A 25,671-nucleotide genomic window follows, 5' to 3' on the forward strand; every position below is an offset into this window, starting at 1 on the left:
TCTTGAAAATCTTTTACTTTAATGGATTGGAACCTACACTTGAAATTTGCTAATAGTGTCACCCTGGTGGCAAGAAAGTGCCCTGTAATTGTCTAAAAGCCCCTTCAGGCAGAGTTACAAAGCTGTAAAAAGTCTTACTTTTCTTAAACTCAATAAATACAAGAGTTAGTATAATAGTATACATGTTAGAGTTTACTGTTTAACTTGATACTTAAGTTTGATGATAGTTTGATACCTGAACTATCAAAAATTGTCTGCCTGCCCAGGCAGTTACCGCCTCCTAGAGCTCTTCTTAAGAATTAGACTGTTTGTGTACTTTTGCAAAAAAGCACATGGGCATGCTCCAGCCAAGGTCTGCATGGGCCTAGTAAAAAGCAGTGTTTCTGCAGCTTTGGTAGACTGGAGATATCAGCAAAGCACAGTTTGCAGAAAGAAATATTTTATAACAAATGATATGGTTGAGGGGTGGAGAGAAGAGAGAAACCTTTGGATGTTCCCAGCATTTTCTCAGTTCTGCCTCTTCACAGTTATCTTTGTCTACAATTATGGCAGGGAAAGACCCACTTTTTCAGTCATTTTTAACGGAGCAAACATTTCCTATACACCCACCACACACACCTTGTCGCACTCAAGGCCATCAAGAAGGTAATAAATCTCAGATTCCTGCATTGGTCTCTTAAACTAAGAGGAAAATGGTTTCCAACCATTTATCAACCTAAGACCAAAGCTGCCCACTGCCAGAAACCTTTATCATTCTTCCAGATATGAAACTTCTAATTTCTTTGTTCCTTAGATGGAAGCAGATGGATGAGAGGGGGGTCTCATCCCTCACTGAGGATCATAATTAAAACAGGAATAAGGAACTAATCAAAGAAATACAGATAATCAAATAAGTATTTGAGTATACATATAAGTATATGTGTATCTGTAGGTGAGAGTCACAGCTATAACAGCTTGAAACAAATCATGTTTAGAATTTTTCACAGTTACAGGTAGTTTATGCAGAGAATATGGAGACAGATTCCATCCCTTGAGGAGTACAATATAAAGTTCTTGCTATATTTTTAATAAGGCCTCTAATCCTGCCACTTTTGGTTCTCTAAATTTCCGTGGATCAGGAATAGTAGGAAATGTTTCCCTTCTCAAGAAAACAAATAATCTTCTGGATCCATTCCCACACCCTCCAGTATATCAATAACTTTGCCTCAATTACCTTTTAGTTCAAATTAAAAAAGGCTGCATTCATCCTTGTTGACAAGCTTTTAGAACTGTTTTCTCCAGACCGTTTCCAATAATAACTGTAATCAATACTTTTATGATATAAGCATAAAAGTGCTGTAAAATAGCTTAGGTATTTTTCTAAAGAAAATGATGTCATTCTTTCCATAAGCTGCAATAATATTCCACTCACTATTTTGTCTTTGTTTGATGATGGGCAGAAACATTAGAACACAGTCAGTATTTTGATGTTAAAATGAGCTATTTCCCTCTGTTCATTATCTTTGTCTCTTAGTTTCCATTTTCCAAAACTATTTCAGACAAATTTGGCCTTCAGGCTTATTCACGCAGTTATAATGGGAGCTGCATGTGTGTACTTAAGGACAAAATTTGGTTCAAAGGTAAGCACTTCAATCTTCCTGAGATGCACTACGATTGAAATCTTTGAAAATTCCCAAGCAGTTGTTTAGAAACTTTCTTAAGCTGTTCTGTCTACGGAAGAGAAGAAATATTCTTAGTTATCAATGAACAGTGAAAAATATGCAAAGCAAAAAGTTCATCTTGATGTTGGATCCAGTTTTAAATTCCTAAGTGATTAGATTAAAATTTCAATTCCACACCAACTGTCCTTCTAGCTGCCATTTGGACAACACTGAGTTGGTTCTCACGTAAGTGGTCAAGGGGAAATACAAGAACCACCTTTATGGATCTTGAACATCCTTCTCTTCCCTCAGTGGGATTGAGCACCATTGCAGATGTTTCTTGAGCTACTGAGAGGTGTCATAGGGCTTGGAGCCATCTCGCTGTGTCTCAGCTGATAGAAGGGCCTGGCTCTGTTGGAAGCACATGGGGTACTGTCTCAGTGGTATAGCTGCAGAGCTCCATAACATGCTTGTAAGTAGCTATGTTTTCTGAAGTTCTTGATAAAAAAAATTGTGATTCCCTCTTACTTCCAACACTAGTGGAAAAATTACAGTGGATTGTGATTCTTATTTGATCTCTGGTGCAATTTTGTGGGTATTATCCAGCTTTCATTTTGGTTAAGACATTTTATATTTTATGTTTTTTCACTTTAGAGCTCTCTTAGATAATGTTGGATACACAATGCTTTCTGCTTCTGCCAAGGGCATACTTGATTTTCACTGTAAAAAAAACAGTTGCAAGGTCGTAAGGAAGAAGTAAACCTCCAGAAGAGTTGGAAGAGAGCCACATTATTATTTTGACAATGGCTGAACTCATTTGATCCTTCTCAAGATAAACACAGGACTACTTTGCAATTTGACGCAAGTTTGTAATGATTTAAATCAGTATTTTGTTAATGCAGATTATACTGAAGAACATCTGTCTGCTCCTCTTGATTAAAAAGATGTACCTGCTTAGAAGTACTCCTTAATTGATTGCACACATTTTCATGTAATGATCCTGTTCAGTACAACATAAAGTTTCTCAGAGTAACTACTTTTATAGAGATGAATGACCTATTATAAAATCAGACACTGGGGAGAGAAAGGTGGCTTTAAAAGTTATGTTGTTTGCTATATATAAAATAAATGGGTCATAGAGATGTTATAAACCTTGTAAATTGTGATACCTTCCTGGACTTTTTTTTTCATTTGACATTGTGAATTATACTTGTTATACAGTATATTATTGTTCCCAAGTTAACTACAGTTGTAACCTTTCTTGTGGCCTCTTTTAGACCTGTGAACAAAGTGATGTGCTCTTGAAACCATCTCATTTCTTGGGGTGGAACCCTGGGATCAGCTGTCTTCAGACCAAGAGTTTAGGCTATAAATCCTGCAGTTAACTAGCATCTCTGCATCTGCACTTCTGTCCCCTCAGTGGTAGTTAAAGGCTTATGTAATAACCAATAAAACAATAATTGACATACACATGCTTTAGTATACCAGGTAGTCAGTCATTCTGTAGAAATTCTTTCTTACAGTCAGGAAAGAGAATCATAAAATGCTAAAACTGGGGGAAAAAAAAAGACTCTGTTGGCTCAAAGTCGACCTTTGCTTTTTAAGGACAGAAGCAAATTTTTACATTCAGAGGGCTATAAGAGAGTGCCAGAGCAGATCAACACACTGTTAAGAATTCCTGCAAGACATTCCTGTAGCAGTGCAGAGGAGCCCATATCATATAGCAAAACCCTATTATGCTAAAATGTTGTGCAAGCAAGGAATAAAGGGACTTCTTACATAAATGACAAATAGGAAATGTCAATGCAAAATGCTAGAGAAACTGGTAGTGACTCTTAGTAGACTTTCAGTAGGTCATAAAATGTTATCAATTCTATGTTTTAACAATATAAGGCTTTAGCCTTAGCTAAGTCAAAAGGGTTGTCAAGAAAATAAGCATTAAAGGAAGTGGTTGTATGTAAGGGCAGTAGAAAGAATGAACCTTTTACCTCTTCAGCTAGCATTGAGCACACTATAAGAATACTGATTCAGGTGACTATAGACAATAAAAGATTAAGAGGAAAAAATGATAAATAAGTACCTCCACTTACTGTTTTTAATAACACAGCTTTATATTAGCGATCTCTTGGCTCCTGGAGTATGCCTGAGGGAGTCAACACTGAGTCTCTGTTGTACTGCGAGTATTAGCATTAGACTGTGATTTTCAAGCAGCTGTTCTGCCTTGTGCAAAGGGTTACAAATAGTGGAAATGGAGTGTGTTAGGTGTGGTACAACCCAAAACAAAAACGATTCCTGGCCCAAGGATTTTACAGTCCAAATGTAAGAGACATGATAACGTGATGTAGGTGGCAAAATACGAAGAACCAAGGAGAAAACATTAATGACTGATAAGCAGTGGGTTTAGCAGTGGGTTTTGTTAACAATAGACTAATTTAATTTGAGCCTCAGTACAAAGAACTTTTAAGGCAAAGAACTTCAGAGGTGTTGGGGGGGGGACTCAAAAATGTAAAAGGCAACATACTTGACAAAGCGCTCCCCTGAAAATGTGGAAGACATCTTAAAAAATAAAGCAGACCACATCATGTTTTTCAAGGCCAAAAGAAAGGATGTTGCGATAATAAAGTATAAGATGACAAGTATGTATGGAACAGAAAGACTGTCTTTACCAGGTAACTTGGATGATAGTGCCTAGCTCATTTGTTTTCAGAAAATGAAATGCGAGTACAAGTTCAGAGCAGAGCTCAAGTGCAGAGAGAGGCTTTTTAGACCTGTGCTGGCTCTAAGCAAGCCAGGTGGTGTGCCTGCATCATGCTCTCAGAGCTGCAAAGTGATGGGCTGGTTCAGGATAGGACCTGCTCCTTGCAGAAACCAGCAGCAAGTCGCAGCAGTGGCAGAAGTGAAAAGGGTTGTGACAGGCCCTAAGTTGTAGGGGCAAGGAGCTGGACCCAAATAAGAACAGACCATCGATTTTTTTCTCAAAGAAAAATCCTCTGTGGAAAATATTGGGAGCCAGTAGGTTTAGGGTAAGTTCTGAGGCAGAGCAGTTGCCTATCTCTCTTGGCCAGTATTTTTGGTAGGATGATGATGTTGTCTAAAGTGATAAGGTCCAGGAACACTTGAAGGGGAGCAAAGAATTAAGAGCTTAATCATACTGAATTATTGTCAACATACTTAAGGCAAACCCCAAATTTGGGCTTCTTTAGGAAAAAAAAAAAAGCAAGATTAGACTGAGTGGTCTGTGGGCTCATCCAGACAAATACAGTCATTACATTTTCGTTGTCTTGCTAAGTTCAGTAGTAGTGATAGTTGTTTGGATGCTCCAACAACATGCATGAAAGAACGTGGAAACTTCAGTGTTTGTGTAGAAATAAGTTTCTCTGCATCGAATCATTCTTTTGAAACTGCTATTTTCCCTGATGGCAGGAATTCGCATGGCTGGCGTTTACGACGTGGATTAGAGAGCAGCAGTTGCTGCTGCAGGAGAATCCAAGCGGGGCGCAGACAAAGCGGCCCCGCAGCCGGCGGGCGGGCCCGGCGCTCCGCGCCCGCGGCTCTGCGCCGCCAGACGCCGCCGCGAGGCCGAGCCCAGGCGCCCGCCTCGGCCCCCCACCCCGCCCGTTCCCCCGGGAGCCGCGCGGCGCCCCGGGCCCGAGAGCTCCGCAGGCCCCGCCCGCCCGCGGAGGCCGGGCCGGGCCGGCAGCGCCGGCCTACGCGCTGACGCCGGCGCCCCGCCTCGGGCGCAGGGCGGCTAGCGGCGGACGCGGGGCGCCGTCAGCTGCCGCGCTCGCCCCGTCGCGGCCGGCGCTCGTCCGGCGGCGGCGCGCAGCCTGCGCGGGCCATGCGGTAGCGGGCTTCGCCGGGCCCGGGCTGGCGCGGCCATGGAGCAGCCGCCGGGCGGCCGGCGGCGCGGGCTGGTTTCCTCGCTGGCGCTGGGGCAGCGCTCCTGCGAGGTCACCCTGGACGAGGAGCGGGGGCTGCTGGCCTGGCGCGGCGGCGGCGGTGAGTGGGACCGCGGCGCGGCGGGGGAGGGGGAGGGGAGGGTGGGGGTGGGGCGCGGCGGCCGTTAGCGCACCTGCCGCGCCTCGCGCCGGGCCCGGCGGCCTGGGGGGGAGCGGCGGCGGCGGCGGCGGCCCCGCGCGGCTGCGGAGGAGCGGTTGGCCTGCGCTGTCCCGCAGCGGCTCTGCGCGTGCGAGTGCTCTCAGCACCGCTCAGAAGCAAGTGTTGACTGAGGGCGCGGGCCGCGGCTCCTTTCCTGACATTGGGAAGGACGTGGCTGCGGTCGGGTTTCGCACATGCTGCCGGTGCGCGGCCGCTTTCCTTCAGGTCGCCCGCCGGGTGCTTTCAGCAGGGCTCCGGTGCCCTTTTCCCTCCCGAGGGAGAGGTGGCGATTAGTCAGCGCGAGCGGAGGCCCGTTGGCGGGAGGTCGGAGCGCGGCGCGGCGGGGTGAGGGAGCGGAGCGCGCCTGAGGGCCCCACCGGCCCGGGGAGAGCCGCGCCCGCACCCGGCAGCCCGGCCTGCGTGGGAAGGATGGCGTGAAGAACAGGGCAAAATAACGACAAAACTATCGCCTGTGGGCAGCTGGCTGCGTTGAGCATATCGACCGATTAATCAGCTTGTGCATTTCAAAACAAAGCTGAAAAACCAGTCATGAGGCGCTTAGACGTTACACGTGAGCGCAGTAAGTTCCTTATTTTTCAGAGAATGTCATTTAAGTATCCAGTCTAAGAATGTGCTTTTGATAACAAAGGGAGAAAATCTGTCCCCGTAGTTGGATGACAAAAGCACTGGTTAGTGTAATTTAACCCTCTTGCTTCCTGGCAATGTTAGTATGTAGAAGCATAAAGCTTTTAATGCTGTATTTAGGTTAGTTTTAGCAGGACATGATACACTTCTGCAACTTTAAAAGTGACTTTTTAAATTACATGACGGAATTATGGTTTAAAAACCACTTTCATGCTAAGGTAGTGTTTCAGGCATTTATTATCTTTTAAAATAAGTTATTTTTGAAGCTCTTTGCTTACTGAAAGACCTCATATAGCTTTCCAAAGAAAGTTTAACTTTTGTGAGATCCTAGTTTAGAAAGGTTAAACATAGGCTAATGGTTTATTATGTGGTAACAAAATTGTTTATAGTTCCCCATTTGAGCAATCTGAAAAGTGCTTACTTACAAAACTGCAAATGGGAGAGAGTGCTGTTGAAAGGAAAGTACCTCACAAAATTTCCGAATAACTTCTGGGAACTTGTGTACATGAAATATGCAAGCTTTAAGTGTTATTTTGTCAGATTCTCTGAATCTGTGGATTTTTAAATAGCTATTCTTTCTGTTATTTATATAGCCTTATCAGTATGATATGTGAACATCTGAAAATGTTTAATGTCCTTCTTTTCACAGCAGCTGCTGTAGAGTGAGAAATTGCTGTCATCTCCATTTTAGAGGTGGAGGAACTGAGGCAGAGAAAGAAAAACTAAGTGAATGATAGAAAGGTTGGCTAGAAGTTTATTTGAAAAAGGTTGACTGTAGATGTCTCCAGTCCCAGGCAAGTTCCCAGACAGTTAAATAGCCCTTCCGTTCTTATCACTTACTTTTCTTAAATATTTTTCTGTTTTTATTAGAATATCTTAATGACTTGAGGCATTTTGAAAAAGGGGAGGGAGTGAAAGAGAAAAGACCCCAGAACACATGTAAGAATTTGATGTTGCAGTTTACATAACTAAAAATTGGTCATGTTTTAAATAATTCTTTAAATAATTATCTTCTAATTCCTGAAAACATAGAACACTGTATTTTATTATCCTTCCCTTGCTATTGTGTGTATACATTCTGATGTACTCTAATTCTTTTCATCGGTACTGCTGAAAATTATTTTAAAATTCCAAACTTTAGTTGCCCAACTAACTGAACTTAAGACTCCAAAGAATTAGCTTTTTAATTCTGCTGAGCTTAATGTATTGTTCTGAAGAATAAGCTGTATGCTTCTGTAAATAAATGAGTCTAGGGAAATCTATCTGAATGTTGAATTTAAAATATGAAATTTCAAAGCCTTTTTGCAAGAGTTGCTCCCATTAGGTAAAGTAAACCTTGCTTTGGAGAGAATACTGTTGAATTTTGGAAAGTCTTTCTAAAAATGGCTTTGCAGAGTTACTAATCGACTGACATGTGGGTCAGACCGAGCTCAGTGGCAGCTTCATTTTACTATACAATAGTTCTTCAGACCCTGAAATGCTGCCATAAGATCCCACTGGCCCTATTGCTAGTGCTACAGCTGCTTATGAATAAGTTTTCTCAATTTATTCCCCGTTGACCAAACTGAGTAGGAGCCTGACCTGAAGGCTGTTCCAAAGTGAATGTGCATGGTGGTAATGGTAGAAAAGAAGAGGGACCCATTCTGTAGCAATACCCACCAGGTTGGAGCTTCCTGAGATGACAAGCCTGGTTACTGAGTATGGCCACTGTCCTGTAATGTAGCTATTTACAAGACTTTAGAAAATATGAATTGGAATCAGAAGAGAAATGAGAGGGTGGGAGAAGAAAGAGAAATGCCTGAGTGTTTTGGAGGCAAAAATACAATTTATCTAGAGAACAATACGACAATGCATATCTTCTTCTTAACTTCCTGATTTAATGTTGTGTTTCCTGCACTGGTGCTTTAATACCATCTCAGTTTTATATTGTTACTGCCTTGTTGTCTGTCAGCTTTTTTGAGACCTGGAAAAGTTCATTGTGTTCTCTACAAATATTTTGGAAATATGAGCAGCATACATGATGGTATATAAATAAACTTTATAATATAGAAGATGGTAAGTTAGAAGCATATAATTTAAGAGGTGTAGCCTGACCAAGATTGATATCTTTCTACCATTTAGCCTTTGACTGTGTGACTGCTGTGCATTATGCCTAAATACGCTTAATTATGCAGTATAAAAATTCTATATTTTTTGCTTAATATGTAGTCATTGCAGTGAAACAGTCTTTTTTGAACTGCACAACTTGGTGAGAGTTGTTTATCTTCTATGTATTCATTACTGTCTGGCATTTAGGCACATGGGAAAAGATGTTTTGGTGTATTATTATTGTCAAGGTTTTCAGACTTGCACAGATAAGAAACTGGAGCTATAGTGGGTTATTATAAAAGTGATGAAATATCTGACTTTCCCTGTTGCATCCAAATTCAAGAACAGACAGGAAACAGTAGGGACTTTGCTGTCCAGAAAAATGTAGTTATGTGGAGTATGGGGAGATTCCTATGGTTTCTCATCTTTGCACAAAAATATTAAAATATTTTTTGGAAAATCCGTTCTGTCAGAATGCTTTTGTGAAGAAAAGTGTTAATTCAGTGGAATTATTTTTAATGCAAACCTTGGAAGAATGCCAACAATAACCAAATTTTAGCAGGTTTGTTCAAGTCATGGTATGTTTATAAAACCTTAAATCCTAAGTATTGTTTATTTCCCTTCCTCCTGCTGGATCTCATTTAACAGAATCGTATTTTCAAGTGCTCTCTTCAATGTAATGAGGTTCCCACTTCCCTGAGAGACTTTTCTTTTCTGTTAAACTTGTCTGAACTTTCAGGGAAAAACTTTGTCTTAAATTCTTCGTGTTTTCTCCATTACTTTTAGCTATACACCTTTCCTTTTTAGATGTGTCTTTATTTTCAAGTATTCTAAAGAACATTCTTCTTCAGCCTTGAAACACAGGTCATGAGATTTAGTTGTTAATCATAAATAGCTTATGCAAAGCTGGGCTAATCAGTTCTATTTTATCCTCCTATTGATGTCACAATCAGTTTTTCTGGAGTAACCCCTTGAAAAACTTGCATGCCAAATTTGGTAGAAGATTATGTACTGCACATATGTATTTATGGGTACTTAGAAGTCTTGGCAAAGATTGTATGATGTCTAGCACTAAGAGATCACAAACACCAAATGGGCTTCTCTGTCATTTTTCTGGTTTTTAATTGTGAAGTGAAAGCATGAAGGGAATGGCTGAACTAGGCACTGCTCAGTAAACCTTCACTTATTCTGTGTGCTTTCTTTTAACCCTTCTATTTCTCCCTTCAGTCTCCTCCTTCAACCCCTCTTCTCAAGCTTCCACCCCCCCACCCCCCCCCAAAAAAAACCCCAGCCACTTAAGGGAGTATGCAGTTTTGCGCACTTGGCCATCCAGCTTCTCTTGTAACACTTCTTTGGGACTGCTGCTACCACTCCTTTACCCCAGTGGCTCGTTGCCTAGTCCCTAGTCTCAGCACTAGTACTAACAAGGCTGTCTGATGCAATTCCCATGTTGTGGATTCTAAACAATGCTTGATTTGAAATATTGTGCAGAGGCAGAAAAGGTGTGCCTGCTTGGAAGCAAGGTCTGTGCAGCACCTGCAGTATGTTGCCACATCTTTAGTTAAAGAGTATCTTGCATCAGTTGTTCCCAGTTGGCAAGCTTGTATAGAAATCTGAACCAGGTTCTTCTCTAGGCCATTCTGATGATTACACTAAGCTGGTAGGATGTGGAGGATAACAGCTCTAGAATTCATTGTTTCTTTCACTGGAAAACATATTATTTAAATATAGATGCATACAACATTAACAAATGCATGGTTTTCTAAATACACTTTTTTCTTTCTTTTATGGTGAGCATGTGCATCTTAAGTAACTTTTTGCTTTACTATTGAAATACTTATAGCTGAGTTGAAAAGATTTAATTTGGAAATTAAAAACAAGCAGGAAAACATCTAATACTTAATATGTGAAATGCAGTAGCAACTGTGTGTCTGATCTGGTTCATGAAGTATTTGAGGGTTCATTTAAAAAAAGAAAAAAAGTTCATATATCATGCTTGGTTGTATTTTGTGAGATCATGGCCTTCAGCTGTTTGTGTGTCCCCTCCGCCCCCCAGTTTTGAATGAAATCATTTAGTCTCATGACTCTTTTTTTTTTTTTCCCCCTAGTTTTTTTTCTAAGGATGTGAATTCTATGAAATTGTGCTCTGTTTTATTATGCACCATCTTCTTTCATTCTGGTTTTTATTAGACTCGTCTTTCCCTACTGTATAGTCAATATAATGCAATGTACCTTCTGATGGAAAGCTTTTTTTTTTTTTTCCTTCTCTTAGATGAGGGAAAGCTTAAACTTAAGATAACTTACTATTCCTGAAGTCTGCAAAAGTAAGTTAATTCTTACTGACTGAAAAAGAATTCACTTGACACTTGTATTTGTTTTTAAAAATACCTTTTCTTTAAATCTGCACCCAAGCTTTTTAATCATTCGTATTTTTAGTTACAAGATTAGGCTAATAATTAATTTAATTCTGAATGTCAGTGTATCCATGGGGCTGAGAATGAACTAAACTTCTCCACCTGCCATGATCAGAGGTGTTTTTGTGCTACTGCACATTGAACTAGTACCTTTTTGAGGGGGGAATTTGGCTTGTAGGATAAGTGGCTGGCAGTGATGAATGAACAAGGCTAAACAAATCTTGACTTTGGTTCTGAGTAAGTTTGTTTGTAAACTTGGGAAATGTTCTGTGGGAACATGCAGACATGATGCACCAAAAAGCCTCTGTTGGACATAAAAAGACACTTCACACCTGCCAATTCCTCTTTTCACAAGGAAGATCCATTGTTAGTGTGCTTACCTTGTATTTGCGTGGTGTTCCCCCTCCCCCCCCCACCCTGCTTGGGAAAGCAAGTGGGGGAGGGAATAGTATTATGCATCTAACACAATATTTTGCTAATCTGTCAGTTTGCACTTCAAGAAAAGTGTGAAGACACTGTAAGACACTGTAAACCTGTAAAGCGTTGTGAGCTGGACCTTCAGTTAGTGATGACTGGCAGAGCCAATGTACTGGGAGGATTGTCACCTGCCCACTGTGGTTCGTCTGGATTTTTTTTCTTCTGCCATTCCTCTCCATTCAACTGCTCCGGCTTTACAGCTCACTGTTCTATTTAGCATGTCATTTATGTTAGACATTGAACATGGTGAGACATGAAAACATTTGTCAGATGTGTATAGTTCTTTGAGGAGATTGTCTGAGAAATTTGAACTGTACTTCAGCATTTCTGAGCTTGAAACTTGGTCTCTTGAATCTAGGGCTGTATATTGGAGCAAAGTTGTGTTTTGCCTGGAGTTTTGCCTAGGATTCTGCTGTGTGATATGTGGTTGGGTGTATCATACTGAGCCAAGTAAAATTGTTAGTTTATTTGGTATGGCTTGTGCTCATAGTTCAACTTCTTTCATTAATATTGATCAAGTAGTGCTGGTGTCAGTATAGTTCTTCGTAAAAGTAGCAATAAGGTTCTTCATATTTTGGGAGAAACTCATAAAGGCGAACACCAGATATGCTAAAAAAATGAAAGAAATGGTTCATGCTACTTGATAATAGGGTCAGTGCTGGGGGGAATAGGTGTGGGAAAAGGATTATAATCAGTACAGTACATTAAGCTTGCCAGCTTCTCAAGAGAGGGAGGGATGGACCTTTCTGGTTATTGTTATGGGGTTGGTTTTGGCAATTATACCACGTGACAGTTGGCAGATAAGGGCATGGTGTTTATTGGAGCAGGATTTTGCTGCTTGTATTGTGGATCTGTATTTGATTTCCTGATGGGGGGAACTTCTCCCTTTTGGGGGTGAGGGAGAGGAAGGCACTAAACAGTTTGCTTGCCAATAAAACAATATATTGTATAACTTTTAAGTCAAATTGTAGAAGGCATATTTAGGTTGCTGGAAATTCTTAAGCTCCATCCAAACACAAATGCCATTACATCCAAGTTTAGTTTTTGTAGGCTGTAGGGAATGTTAAAAATAACATTCTCCTATTTTAGATAGCTTTGCATATTTTCAGCCCCATGCGATTACTGTATTATGGAGTGTGAGATTTTTTGACTAGCTTAAGATTGAAGAACTCTGTCAGGGCAGTGGAGTTGCTTGATGTTTGTAAAGTGTCAGGTAGTACTGAGGGGCCTTATGGCTGGCATTCATAGAAAAGAAGTATCTCAAAGACTTTCCCCAAACCCTTAAGATTTATGGAGGGAAGAAGAGATCCCACTTCTCATGTTCAGGAATTTTTCTTTTTTTTTCCAGGACATGTAACTCACATGGCTTAAGATTAAAAAAAAAAAAAAAAAAGCATGTATTTAACTAAATCCATGTATTTAACTTTGCTTTTTTGCTGCATCTATGAAGAGATTACCTGGAAGAATAGGAATTTCATAATGATGTGTTTCTGAGAGAGAGAGAACATACCTGAAGAACTAGGAGAGCTTAGTAAAACTGTCGCTGGCTTCAAGGTCTAAGGTTGTTAGTGTAAGCTGTGTAATATGTGCACCAAATAAATGCTTTCAGTGATACTGATTTGAAAGTGTGTTTTAACGTATTTGCAGGTTTGGACAGCTATCTCTTTATTATATAGAAAATGCATAATAAAACAATGACTTCTATTGCTGCTCCTAGCATGAGTGCTAATAAGTATCCAATACATAAAACTGTTTCCCAAAATGTTCATTACAACACTGTCATTTAAATTTTGATTTAAATGTAATTTCTTACTTTCATATCATATCTGTGAGCAATATCAAAATGATTTATCATTAAAGTGCAATCTTTATAAATGCAACAAAGCTTTCTTTCATATTCTGACATATGGATAGGTGGCATAGCCAATAGAAAAATAAGAACCAAAAGCAGTTCTAGAAAAGAAAGGTTAAACAGACTTCACCCTTCTCTTAGTTTTACATTCCTTCTCTGTTCTGCATTTTTTCCTTGGATAAATGGATAAGTGGATAAGCATGCTGAGATCCCATAAAATAAGCAGATCTTTTCTCTATATGTCAGGAAGTTCAGTTAATTGTTACTGTCCAATATTAAATACTTGATGTAGTCATACATATGTATGAAATGTGTGTGTGCATGTATGTAAAACTTTTAGTGAGTTAGTCTCTGCTCTTGGATCTTTATCAAGAGATGCTGTAACTGCTGCATCTCCTCATCATGCTTTAAATATAGTAAATGCAACTATTACAAGCTGAAATTTGTTTCACGAGTAATTAACAGCATTTGAATACAGCCATATTCCTAAAAGGAGGTAGTCATAAATGAGGTCAGTGTAAAGCTGGGAGACTGCTAAGATTGGGAGATTTCTTTAGAATCAAGCTTAAAAAATCTTGGAAGATAAAATTAATAAAGGAATGTGCATTGAGTAAAATAGTAAAACACCTGTAAAGGAAAAAGACATGCTTGTTTAGTCTGACTGTCAATAGAATATGCTGTTACATAACAGCTAAGTGTGTTTATTGACTAAAACTAATAAATTGGAAGGGGAAAAACAATTTGAACTAGTAACAAATGAATTGTATTCATCACTGTGAAGAGGTCATGAAAAAATCTTGCTTATTTTACATTCCTCACCACCAGCGTGGTACTTTTGCAGTGGTGAGAAAGATGAAATGTAGGATAGAACAAAAGTAACAAAAGTATTACTGTTTGGTTTTAATGTATCTCTAATATAAAAATACTGTGTGTGTACATGTGCTAACTTGTATGTAAATACATGGCATATGTTTTCAGGTTCACTTCCTTTTTTGAGATCAGGTGACCAGAGTATTTAACGTGGAAACAGAGAAATTTTGAAGTCAGTAGTGAAAATGAGGGGGAAAAAAGCTCAGTTTGAGAAGGATTGAGAAGACAGTGTGTTGAGGGACAATGAAGGGAAAAAAGATTGAGGATGGAGGTAATTCTTTCAAAATATAAGAGGCCTTTAATACTGAGAAACAAAAGTTCTTAAGTTGACTCAAAGGAAATACTTCTAACAGTACATTATCATAATGTCTAGAATTGGATTTAAAAGCTTAGTAGAACTTACAAATTTAAATGAATGCCTTTCTTTCATCAGCCAGCTGGGAATAACAAATAGCTTCTATAGTCACTCTGCCACTAGATTTAGCTGCACCTTCTTTGAAAAAGCTTGTGCTATTCACTATCAAATATCTGGATTAGGGGGGCACTGTAGGGGCAATCTTCTTATTCTGAAATCGGTGTTCCTGGATTTTGACTTCATTCAGAAAAGTTCTCATACTCACAATACCTAGCTTTCTCAGAAATCATAGACATTTTAAACAGTAACTGAAGTAGTTCATAGGTGGTTATGGATAATGTGCTTTGAGTAAAGGCAAAAGAAAATTGGAAATATTCAGCAAATTTCTTTTTATGCTCTTGGTTGTGCTTAATAAGCAGCTGCTCTGATTGCATGTCTATATTATGTTATATGTAGAAATAAGCATTCTGATGCTATTTTAAGATATTAATGTGTAGGATCTTGTGTTCATACAGAAAACTGTTTTGTACCAACATCTGAGATAATTGCTGTAGAAGAAACCGATCTTAACAAGAAACAGCATAATAGTGGCAAATGGCAAAAAATGGCAAAGCCACATGCTTTCACAGGTAAGGCAGTTACAGTTTCAGGATGCTTGTGCTAATTACTTTGTTGGAGATATTTTTGTGTAGACTTGTATGCAAAAGGAATCTTTAGAAATAGTTTTTTGGGTTTTTTTTAAGAGAACTGACACATAAAAAATATCAGTTTACTATATAAGGCTCTTTAGTTTAAAAAAAAAAAACTTGCTTTCAGAACACATGCTGTGTTTGGTTATATAATTATGTGCTAACCTGTCTCTATGTTTCTGCTGCTAAATGAATCTAGAGTAGGATAATTATTTTCTACTGCTTAACTAGAAAATCAGAAAAGAGAGACTGGAAAAATGAGTCCCTTTTGTTATTATTATTATTTTCTTCTTATCCCTATCCATCAGAATGTGTATATGTGAATGTTCTTTGTGTTGTTGATCGCGTTCTTACAAAAAAGTGCCAAAAAATATTGTTCTGGTTGTTTTTGTGAAAAAATCATGACCTTCTGTGCTGCAAAACTTGGAAAAAATGAATGCTCTTATGCCAAAGGTTTATGCTGTAGAGTACTTTCATCACATTTGGTCCTTCCAGTTATGATGACTGGTGATACTTCAGATGGAAAAGTAAGAGTTCTTGTCTCATCAGCCTAGTTGTTAAGAGAGATTTGGAATTTTCTTTTGCATTCTCAAATTTCAGCTTCATGAAGTTAAGTTCACCCAGGTCTGTAGGTTACATGGGAGCTGTTGCAAGGGCTTGGCTTGTCCTCCAAGCTCATGGTCTTTTATATAATGTAGACATTGCAGATTTTATTTAATATGGTTAAAGAAATATATAAGCTCAGTTAGCTTTTGCATATCTCTGTCTGTGATCAGTTTAAGGATGATGGATTGTATTTCGTTTAAAATGAAATGTTTATGTATTTGCTATAAGGTTAAAAAAGGTGAAGCAAGTGCTTTCATTTATGTTTTAATTTTTGTTATTTACAAATGTTGTCCTATTCATCCTATTCGTGCTCTGAATGCTTCTGTCATTTGCAGAAATGTGTAGTGGGGGTTAACTTACCCCCCCCGATCATTTTGAAATGTATTTGTCAATTCACAGAAAATACAGAAAATATGGCATTCTCATTCTCCTCCTATTATTTTATTTTGTTTTTTTTAATAGTGTATTACGTGAAAAAAGCCCGAAATCATCGCTGGCGGTGTAGTGACGTGACATTTTGGTGTGTTGATGAGCAGTTGTGTAACCAGTGGATACAGGCACTGAAAGAATTACTTGAATTGCAGAGTAAGTTTGAGTAAGTTACTAAAATTTGCAGCATAATTTTCCAGGCATGTACATCAGTTAAGATTGTTTTGATATATCTGCTTTTTTGAACTCTTAAGACCAGCTCATGCTCAAAAGGTGAGGAAGCTGGGAGTTGAAGTGTCTCATTTTTGTTGCCACTATTTTGCATTTTTATAATCTTTAACCTGTACTAAGTGTTTTACTCCAGTCAGGGCTATAGGTTTCTTGTACATTTTTTCCCAGAGATAAATTACTCTCACAAAATAAGGACACACTAGAAGCTTAGCAGAGGTTTTAATGAATTTTAGTTTTGGAGGAAGTAAAGAGCAGATGTAAGCTCAGAGATCTGAGGTCCTCTAGAGATCGAAAGATTGTAGTATTTGTAAGATAAGTGCACAGGTTTTTTTGTGTGTCTGCATCCCTTGTCCAGTCTCTCCTGTCAATAGTATGCTTATGTAATAAATGTTTCCATTATCTGCTTTTGGGACTCTCATCTGCGAAAGCTAAAAGGAGTTTTGCAGGAGTTCTTCCTGAAAGAAATATCCTGACACATGTTAGGGAAGAGCGGGAGCAGGGCAACTGCTCGAGGGAAGGCGAGCTGAGGGTGAGGACAGCGCAGGTGGTGCCCTTGCCAGTCGAGGAGCAGTCCCACTGTATCTGAGCAGGGCAGGCAGAGCAGGCATGTGGACAGCAAAAGGTCACTTTGAAAGCGTAGACGAGGTACAGTAATTGAGTGCAGGGAGGCCAGTCAGGAGCAGCTGGAGACAGGACTAGAGACAAGCTACCTACAACACAGGTCTGAGGCCCATCCGAGAGACAGCGCCAGAAACAGGACTGGAGGCAGATACACCTACAACATAGCTCAGGCAAGGACTGAAGCCCAGGCCTAATCTTAAATGGAGGCCCCAGACCTATGGGCAGTGTGTGCATGGATGGAGGTCTCACCTGACACCGGTCAGGGTAATTAAGGCCTATTGGTACACTCAGGGCCCTGTCAACAATACATACATAAATTTCATAAGTTAGCAAGGTGTAATGCAATTTAAAATAGTCTTTTCCTCTGTTTCTGCCCACTCTTCCAGATATCACAAATTTAAGCAGCAAAGAACTTGGCAACAGTTCCTATTTCCCAATTTTTTCCTCTTGTTCACATTTATAGTTAAAAGTGAAATCAGATTTAAAACTGAACTTTTTTTCTGTGGGTGTTTTGTGCAGAAGCTAATACAATACTGGTACTGAAAGGGCCTCTAGATGCAAGCCAGATATAGATATTTAACAAAAAATGTTCTGCTGTACAGGCATTGGAAGCATATATCTTATTAATGTTTTTCTTTTGTATACACTATACATGAAGTAGCTGGCTTCCAGTAAAATCTTCAGCCAAATTCTTTCCTTGAATGCAACTAAAAAAAAGGAGGAAAAAATGCAATCCTGTTCTTGTGCACCCATTCACTGCATAGGAGAGAGATGTGGCCTGGCCAACAGTAGCTGTGGCTGGGGGGTGGGGGGGACTTCACACATGTAACCATTCCTGATTTGCTTTACATGTCTTTATAAGCTTAACACAAAATAACATCAATCTCAGTTTGAGTGCAGATGTTCATTCTGTTGGTAATAAACCCTTTCAGAAAAGGTGTAACAGGTGCTCAGGTGCTCTCGGAAGAGGACAGTGTTTGGATGCGTGGCAGCCTTAAACCATTCAAACAGTGTAGCATGGGTGGATTTCTTGTATGAGTGTGCTGATCTAAACTCTGTTTATTTTTTTTTCTTTTAAAATAATAATTTAGAATGCTCTCTGAGGAGATTCAAATCTTATAGCACATCTTTCTGTTCCACACAAAAAAGGAGGGTCTTTAAGTGTAGCAAGCATTACCATTTCAACTGTTTGTCAGTACGGATATGTAATAATTGTTTTGATTGACACCGCTGATGTAAATCCATAACTGTTTGAACAAAGTTGATAGTAATATCAAAGGTCTTTTCTTGGGGTGGGAGGAGAAGGAGATTAGATGCATAGGGCAAGCTGTTGCTGTACAGCATGTAGTTCTGTGAGGTATTTTTATTACTGCTTTGCCACATGAAGGAACTGTGTTTAACCTATGTTACAAAAGCAGGAACTATTGCTTAAATTTATTTAAGTGTGCCTCAACCACAAGTGCCTTTCCTTTGCTGCCCTTGCTTTGTCTTTTGTTCTTTTGTGATCTTACTGTATGCTTGTGATACTAATTTTATCTAGTGGAAAAGCACTGTGAAAATAATATGCATAAGAATGTGAAAATAGTCACATGAAGTCAGACCAAAGGTCCATATTGGCAAATATCCTGTTTCCAATGGCCAGTGGCAGCTTAGGAAAGAGCATGCGAAGGCTGCAGTGATGCTTCCCCAGCACAATAGTCCCGCTTCCAGAAATCTGTCTGAAAGGCTTCCTGAGCCTGAGATTGATTCAGAATGGTTTTTATCCTGCAAGTTGAGTTTGCTCGTTTTGGTGGCTTTGGGGATTTGGTTTTTTTGTGTGTTTTTTTGTTTGTTTTTGGGCTGATCTAACTTGTAAAACTACAATATTGGGAGGTAGAATTCCACACTTCAATGATGTACTATATGCTTATTCTTTGTTTTAAATTTTCTATCTGATGATATTATTTGAAACCCCTGGTTCTGCTGGTGTGAAAGAATAAGTAATCAACATTACTGATTCTGAATTTCATTTCCCCATTCACTCAGTCCTGAGTATACTCAGTACAATAAACAACTTAGATGAAACGGGTTTCTATAACTCTTTAATAAAGAGTTATTGAATTATAAGAGTTAATAAAGATTATAAAAAGGTTGGGTGCTGTGTTCACTTTAGTGTTTTTCAGGTTTGTTTTTGTATTGCTTGTTTAAATTTTTATCTTGTGTACAGAAGCAATGTATTGCAATTTTTTTTCCGTTTGACAGAAGCTAGACCAAAGCAGTTGCTTGTGTATATTAATCCATATGGAGGAAAACGACAAGGGAAGAGGATTTATGAACAGAAAGTTGCTCCACTATTCAGTCTGGCTTCTATCTCCACTGATGTTTTCAGTGAGTAATGAGCATTTTAGTTTCTTAATAAACATGATATGAGTTCTTTGAAACATCTCCATGTAGCTTAAGTTGTTTCTGTTATTTAGCTTTACTTGCCAAGTGGATGAAAGATGTGGGAGAGAGGGAATGGCTTCTAATTAAAGCATGGGTAGCTAGGAAAATGAAGATGATGCATCAATTCTCTATTTACTAAGTTAAAATTTTATAAGTTGTTATTTCTGAGCTATTTGATTTCTTCATTTATAAGACACTGCTTTTTTCCTCTTTTTAAATTTACTATTTAAATATCAAGATAATATATGCCTAAGCAATTAAAAACAATTGTTTTTATTTGCCCAATTTTTTTAATGAAGTATTTCTTCCATGTATGTGGTAGTACATGCCTCTTTCAGTTCTTTCTTTGGCATAAAATTGTTTGAAACAAATCTTATAGGTAAGCTGTTTTTATGGTCACACTGTAATAGAACCATGGTTATTAATGAATACTGTTCTCTGTGAACTATTTGAGTAAAATTGTTTTATGTGTATATTTCTTCTTAGTAACTGAACGTGCTAACCATGCTAAGGACAACTTATTTGAGGTTAATATTAATAAATATGATGGGTAAGTAATTTCATTTGCTTTTTTTCTTCTTCTCTGCTAGCTGATATATTGTGGCCTGTCCTATTCTTGTCTCTCTTGTCACCTTTATTGATATTACATTCATTGCAACAGACAAAAGTTCTGGAGTGCATTCCTTTCTGTAGGAAGAGCTCCACATTTAGGAGGAGCAAAGGAAAATTGGACTGCTTCAGTAAACCTGTTTAATATACAATATACTGAAATGTAATATAATGATATTTACGTTGTTTGTTTGTTTCTTCACACAAATCTCATGCAAGGTTTTTTTGCTCATTCAGAAATTGAGCATTCTAATATTATGTGGCAGCCCAAAAGATATTCTGAAGTATTTTGAGATACAGGTGAGCTTGACATATGCATGAGTCCAGCACATTGCATCAGTAGTGTTTGGTCAGTGTGTAAAAGCTGTGTGCAGTTTAGAAATAAATAGCTATGTTTGAGTTAGTTCCTCTTGTCATGTAAGGTCATACAAATAATCACTACATCCTTTGGCTTTATTTTTTCCACCTATTTGTTCTGTTGTAGAATTACTGTTTTAAAAGTACAGTAAAGACTTAAACAAATGTAATTTCACTGTTCAGATATTAAATTTGCAGTAGAAGCACAATATTTCAGTAAATAGACTAGTCATTCCAGTTCTGTTTCATGACATGAAGAGAGTTACATGACTATGTAGGAAATGATTAAAATGTATGCAGAACCTATGCAAGTAAATTTTCATAACTACAGTATGTTAAGATAGTATGTTGCTGTGCTTGTAGACAGACACATTAAAACTGGAAAACTGCAAAAATAAAATGTTTCATATTTTTTACAAGTACTTATGCTAGAGGAGCATACCTATATGTATGATATTAATCAAGTGAGGGCATGATGTTGACAAATTGTGGTAGAAAGTAACTACACTCACAGATTGAGTTCCTAGACTTCACCTGCTTTAAAATGAGTTGACCTATGTAAACAGTTTTGACCATACTGGGATTTTTCTTAGTTTTACAGAAGTGCAAGGAAAGGAAACGGGGATCCTGAAAGACCTATTTATTTATGTATTTTCTCTTAATGTGACTTATGTGATTTGAAGTAGAATAACACTGAAGCTTGGTGAAATTCCAATACAGAACAGAAAAGGGAAGAAAATGAGTCAATGTCTAGAATTGTCTGTGCTCTAAAGAGATGCCCAAAGTGGTAATAATTCTGGCCTGCAAGGTTCGTCAGGGACTATCAAAACAAGGTACTCTCATGTGAAATAGGGGAAGAACATGTAGCTGAACATTTTGGTGTAGGTGGGAGGATTTTATCTCAACTGTAATATTTCAGCACTTACTGGGCTAAAACTAGAAAACTAAAGTATTGAGAAATAGTTCAGCATGCAATTTCTAAAATTTTATATTGATATAAATTAAATGTGTCATCACAATCTATGCATATCTGTTTTCTCATTAAGTCCCTGTACCATTTCCTCAGAAAACTAAAAATGAATATTTTTCAGGAAATACAGAAAAATAAATCATTAAACAAAGTTTGGGTTTTTTAAGCTATATAATTTTAGGGAGAGGAGCTAAAATATTTAGGAAATGTTATAACATCAAAGTGGGGGGAGGAGAAGAGAATGCTTTCCTCTTTAAAAAATAAAAATAAAAATAAATAAATAAAATTTAACTCTGTAGCTAAAAAAACCCCCCTAATCTCAAGATGCAATATATATATTGCACTGCAGAAGTTGGATGTTCTAAGAAGTCTAGGGATAAGAGAAATAACTTGAAGCTTAGCATTGGCTGTAAGATAGGCTGGTGAGTTAGGTTCCAAACAGAGGTGAATTTACCATCTGATTGAGGCTCTTTGTTAGAATCGACAAAAGGGAGAGAAGCCTTCTCACTTCTAAATATGCCTCTTAAAACACTAAAATTCATTCTGAACAACTTTTTTTTAAAAGGGACATTGACTGAGTGTAGTGGTACCTGAAGCATTTTCTGTAGACTCAAATTATCTCTTCCTGTAGCGTTTTGGTGGTGGTGGTTTTGGTTTGTTTTGGGGGTTTTTTTGTTTGTTTGGTTTTGGGGGGGGTTGAAGTATTAATAGGAGAACTGCTTCAGAAATCCTACCTTTTTAATATAAGATCACCTGGTTATAGGGAAGATTTTAAAAATAGTTGGACAGTGTAACTGTGCTTGTTTTCATGAAGTTTTGTTGACTTTTCTCACATATAAGAAAAGTTTGTTTTGATTCCTTCATCTAATTGTTGTCCACCTGTCCTCTTAGATTAGTTCTGATAATAAAGAGAAAGTCACTTAAATTATGAGATTCTTCATTTAATCTCCAGATTTCCAACTTGGGAATGTCATGATTGCAATTTCAAAGCTAGGTATAGGATTCTTAAAGCTAATCACTTCACTGCCTTCCAAGTGCATACTTGAGACCACTTATTTATACCTGTTGTGAGTTTCCTTTTTGTTCTTCCCATTTCCCCTTGTAAGAATTTCCTTTGGTGTGTGTACTAATCCAACAGCTCATTGACAGAGCAGCTTCCCCTTGAAGACAGCTGCTTAAAGTACTCATAACATACCATATAGCAAGTTCTTGTATATCACTATGCAGAACAACTGCAGTGTGCTGTAATATTGCACGAGTAATGACTGTGTTTAGAATAACTGATAGAGACAAATCACTATACTTCCTTATCCATATGCCAGTTTCACAAGTCTTTAAAAACTAGAAAAAAGAAAACTTTGAAACAATTTGACAGAGTAATTCTAAAACTCATTTGTTTTGTGTACCAGAAGTCCTTTAGTAACAGTAAATTGAATGAAGCATATGTAGTTTACTGTTATTATCTGTGGGATGCTAGTCTGTTAGAAAAAAATGCAAAAAAACACCCTAGCAAAATCTCTTTTATGGTATTTCTTCACTAAGGGTTAAGGCCTTGCACATTGACCATCTGATGTTTGCATTTGATTTGAACATACTAATATTGTATATGTGAATTTCTTTATCTGTCAGCATTTACCCTTGGTAGGCATAGACATCCATTTCATTCTGTCATTTCTGAAACTGAATATACTATTTGTTAAGAACAGAATAGTATTGATTTTTTAATTTCAAACAAGATTGATACAAGATTGCTCTTAAATTGAGGCAGAAATTTGTGCACCCTTAGTATCTTTCTTAGAATCTGCGCAGAAAGATGAAACAGGCTACTCAAGTTGAGGAATAATGTAGCTAAGCTTTGAAAAGAGAAACTCATTATAAAAATGAAAAACAAACGCCCTCTTCTCTCGCAGTCTCTTAGGCCTTGACTGAGAGATGGACAGTGTATATTATATGACTGTCCTCTTCATTCATTAAACAAATGGCTGTTTTTTTCAGAATTCCTTTATGCTGAAGATAAAACAAAGATAGCTAAATTTAAATCAGCAGTACTTAAAAGATAAAATCAACTGACCTGTCCTATGGAACAAGTGCTCGTTCTGCAATATATATTGCTGACTGTGTGAAAGAGTAAGTGTTAGATTATGCATTGGAAAAGATTGCTAAACAGTAAACTTTCCTAATCATGTATGCTGGGGACTATATGCATAATTTTGGATTTGTCATGTGTTCCTTCAAAGTGTATTTGAATTACAGCTTTTCAGTTAAAGATGTTATGCTTTTAGAGTACAGAGTGTGTATTTGATTATTGTGCATGCAATTTATACTGCTGTAAAATAGTCTTTTACTTAGTATTTGCTTGACTGTGGACTTTCTGCTGAACTTTAACATGTTGAGGATCTGTGTAGCTGCTGCACCAGCTATGACTCGAATCAGTTTTACAAAACAAAGTTTTTGCTGGTAATGTTTAGAACTGTGTTTCATTATGAGTGGCTCTGTAAGTCACATGCCTTCTGTCTGTTTTATGGGCTTCTGAAGTTCAGCATGTTCAAAAGAGCATGCAAGCATGCACTTGTCTGTTTTTGACTTTTGTATAACTTATGGCCCTGTTAAATGGATAGTGCCAAATATCACACTTCTGTCTGAAGCTACAAATACTAACTTAACTTTCCTTTTTTTAGTAAAGGTACCATATTTACATTTTGTTTACCTAATATACTTACAAAGCTGTATGTACAGTCCTGTTCTGTGTTTTCCTTGTATAATGAGTTTCCACTGATATTTGTCGTCTGCACATAGCAAAAGAGAATAGAGAATTATTTTTTTGGTTGCATTCCAACATTTTTCTAACATTACAGAAATGTCTAGGTACATTTGCAGTTGAGTAGCTTGAATTTGTTTTTTCTCCTTTTTGTTTCATTCCAAGTTGACTGTGTGCTCCTATAATCTGTAAAGATGGAGAAGGAGAATAGAACAACTTTCTCTGATGTGCAGTGCATGCCCTACGTAGGATACTTGCTGTGTTGTTTATTGACTGTTAGTGTGCATTCTAATTTGTGTTTCCTGGCAGTGTTGTCTGTGTTGGTGGGGACGGCATGTTCAGTGAAGTGATGCATGGTCTCATTGGAAGAATGCAGAAGGACTCTGGCATAGACCAAAATAATCCCAAAGCACCGTTAGTCCAGTGCAATATAAGGATTGGCATAATTCCTGCTGGTAAGAAAGGGTTAACTTTCAGTTTACTTTATTCATTTCTTTAACTTCTTGATAGTAGGCCTAAATGTAAAATATGAGCAATATTATTCCATAAAGATTCCTAATTAAAACTGTTGGTATCCCAGTATAATTACTGATCATATGCAATCCTATTTGGAAAGGATGCTAGAAAGCAAGTCTAAAATGTGCAGTTTTAGAATTTTTAATAATGAAGTAGCTAGTTGCTTCTTTTTTGTTTTTATTTTATGGCTTATTTTGTAGTAATGCAAGATAAGATATTGACAGTAATACCTTAGCCCATCTGAAAACATTAATGAGTGAACTTTACTGAACAGACACTTAACTGATAAACACTTTTCCAGTTCAAAATTCTCTGCAAATTTAGTTAAAATTGCAATGAGAACCTCCCATAAACCTGGTAAATTCATATAAATGCTAAAATTCCTTCCCCTAACCTCCAGCTGTCATTGCAAGAAGCACAGAGCAACTACAGCTGAGGAACAGTTCGCAGGTTCCAGAGTTGCCCTTGCTGCTTTTTAGAGGTGCTATACCTTCACACTTTTAAATGACAGTCACTTTTTTAGGAAATCCTGACTACTGGTGTTGGGAGGCATTGATGAGAACTCTTTCTCAGAATTGAGTTCTCTGATAAACTGTGTGGTGTAGGGGTGTGTGTGTGTGTGTGTGTGTGTGTGTGTGTGTGTGTGTTTTAGTCACCACAGGCACTCTTTGGATCAGTCTTGCAGTTCAGTTGAATGGCCCAGGTGTTACCTCACCTCTCCAAGTAAAAGACTTGATTCCTAACATTCCTTCAAAAGTGTAATTATGAGATGATTTCCTCTCTCAGAATTGAATTCAAAGTTGCAGCTCTTTAATAGCATCTACAGTTTTAAAGTCTGGATGAAAAGACAAATGGACTAGTCAGTGTCTCTTCTATGCTGTGTTTTTTTTGTTTGTTTGTTTTTTTATCAGATGGTTGAGATTTGAATTAAACTGATATGAGATGACCATTATGAGTTGCTGACTAAAACACAGATTTTGAGAGCATTTGACACAGGTTACAAGAATATACCAACTTGAAGT

At 38.0% G+C, this 25,671-nt stretch overlaps 1 protein-coding gene across 3 annotated transcripts in view; it reads left to right on the forward strand.

Moving 5' to 3' along the window:
- Window positions 1-5,493: 5,493 nt before the first annotated feature.
- The window catches only part of CERK (ceramide kinase), a 49,254-nt gene continuing 29,076 nt past the window's right edge, over window positions 5,494-25,671 (forward strand). For 2 of the 3 annotated variants that reach the window (XM_067315899.1, XM_067315911.1), the window contains exons 1-6: window positions 5,494-5,639; window positions 14,955-15,068; window positions 16,197-16,319; window positions 19,257-19,382; window positions 19,926-19,989; window positions 24,443-24,588. In XM_067315899.1, the coding sequence (XP_067172000.1) occupies window positions 5,519-5,639; window positions 14,955-15,068; window positions 16,197-16,319; window positions 19,257-19,382; window positions 19,926-19,989; window positions 24,443-24,588 (694 nt within the window). In that variant the 5' untranslated portion in view covers window positions 5,494-5,518. Of the gene's footprint in view, window positions 5,640-10,755; window positions 10,796-14,954; window positions 15,069-16,196; window positions 16,320-19,256; window positions 19,383-19,925; window positions 19,990-24,442; window positions 24,589-25,671 lie in introns of those variants that run through there. The other variant, XM_067315903.1, reaches the window with a different exon arrangement.

The sequence above is a fragment of the Apteryx mantelli genome, chromosome 1 (assembly GCF_036417845.1).
Source record: "Apteryx mantelli isolate bAptMan1 chromosome 1, bAptMan1.hap1, whole genome shotgun sequence".
Lineage (NCBI taxonomy): Eukaryota > Metazoa > Chordata > Aves > Apterygiformes > Apterygidae > Apteryx > Apteryx mantelli.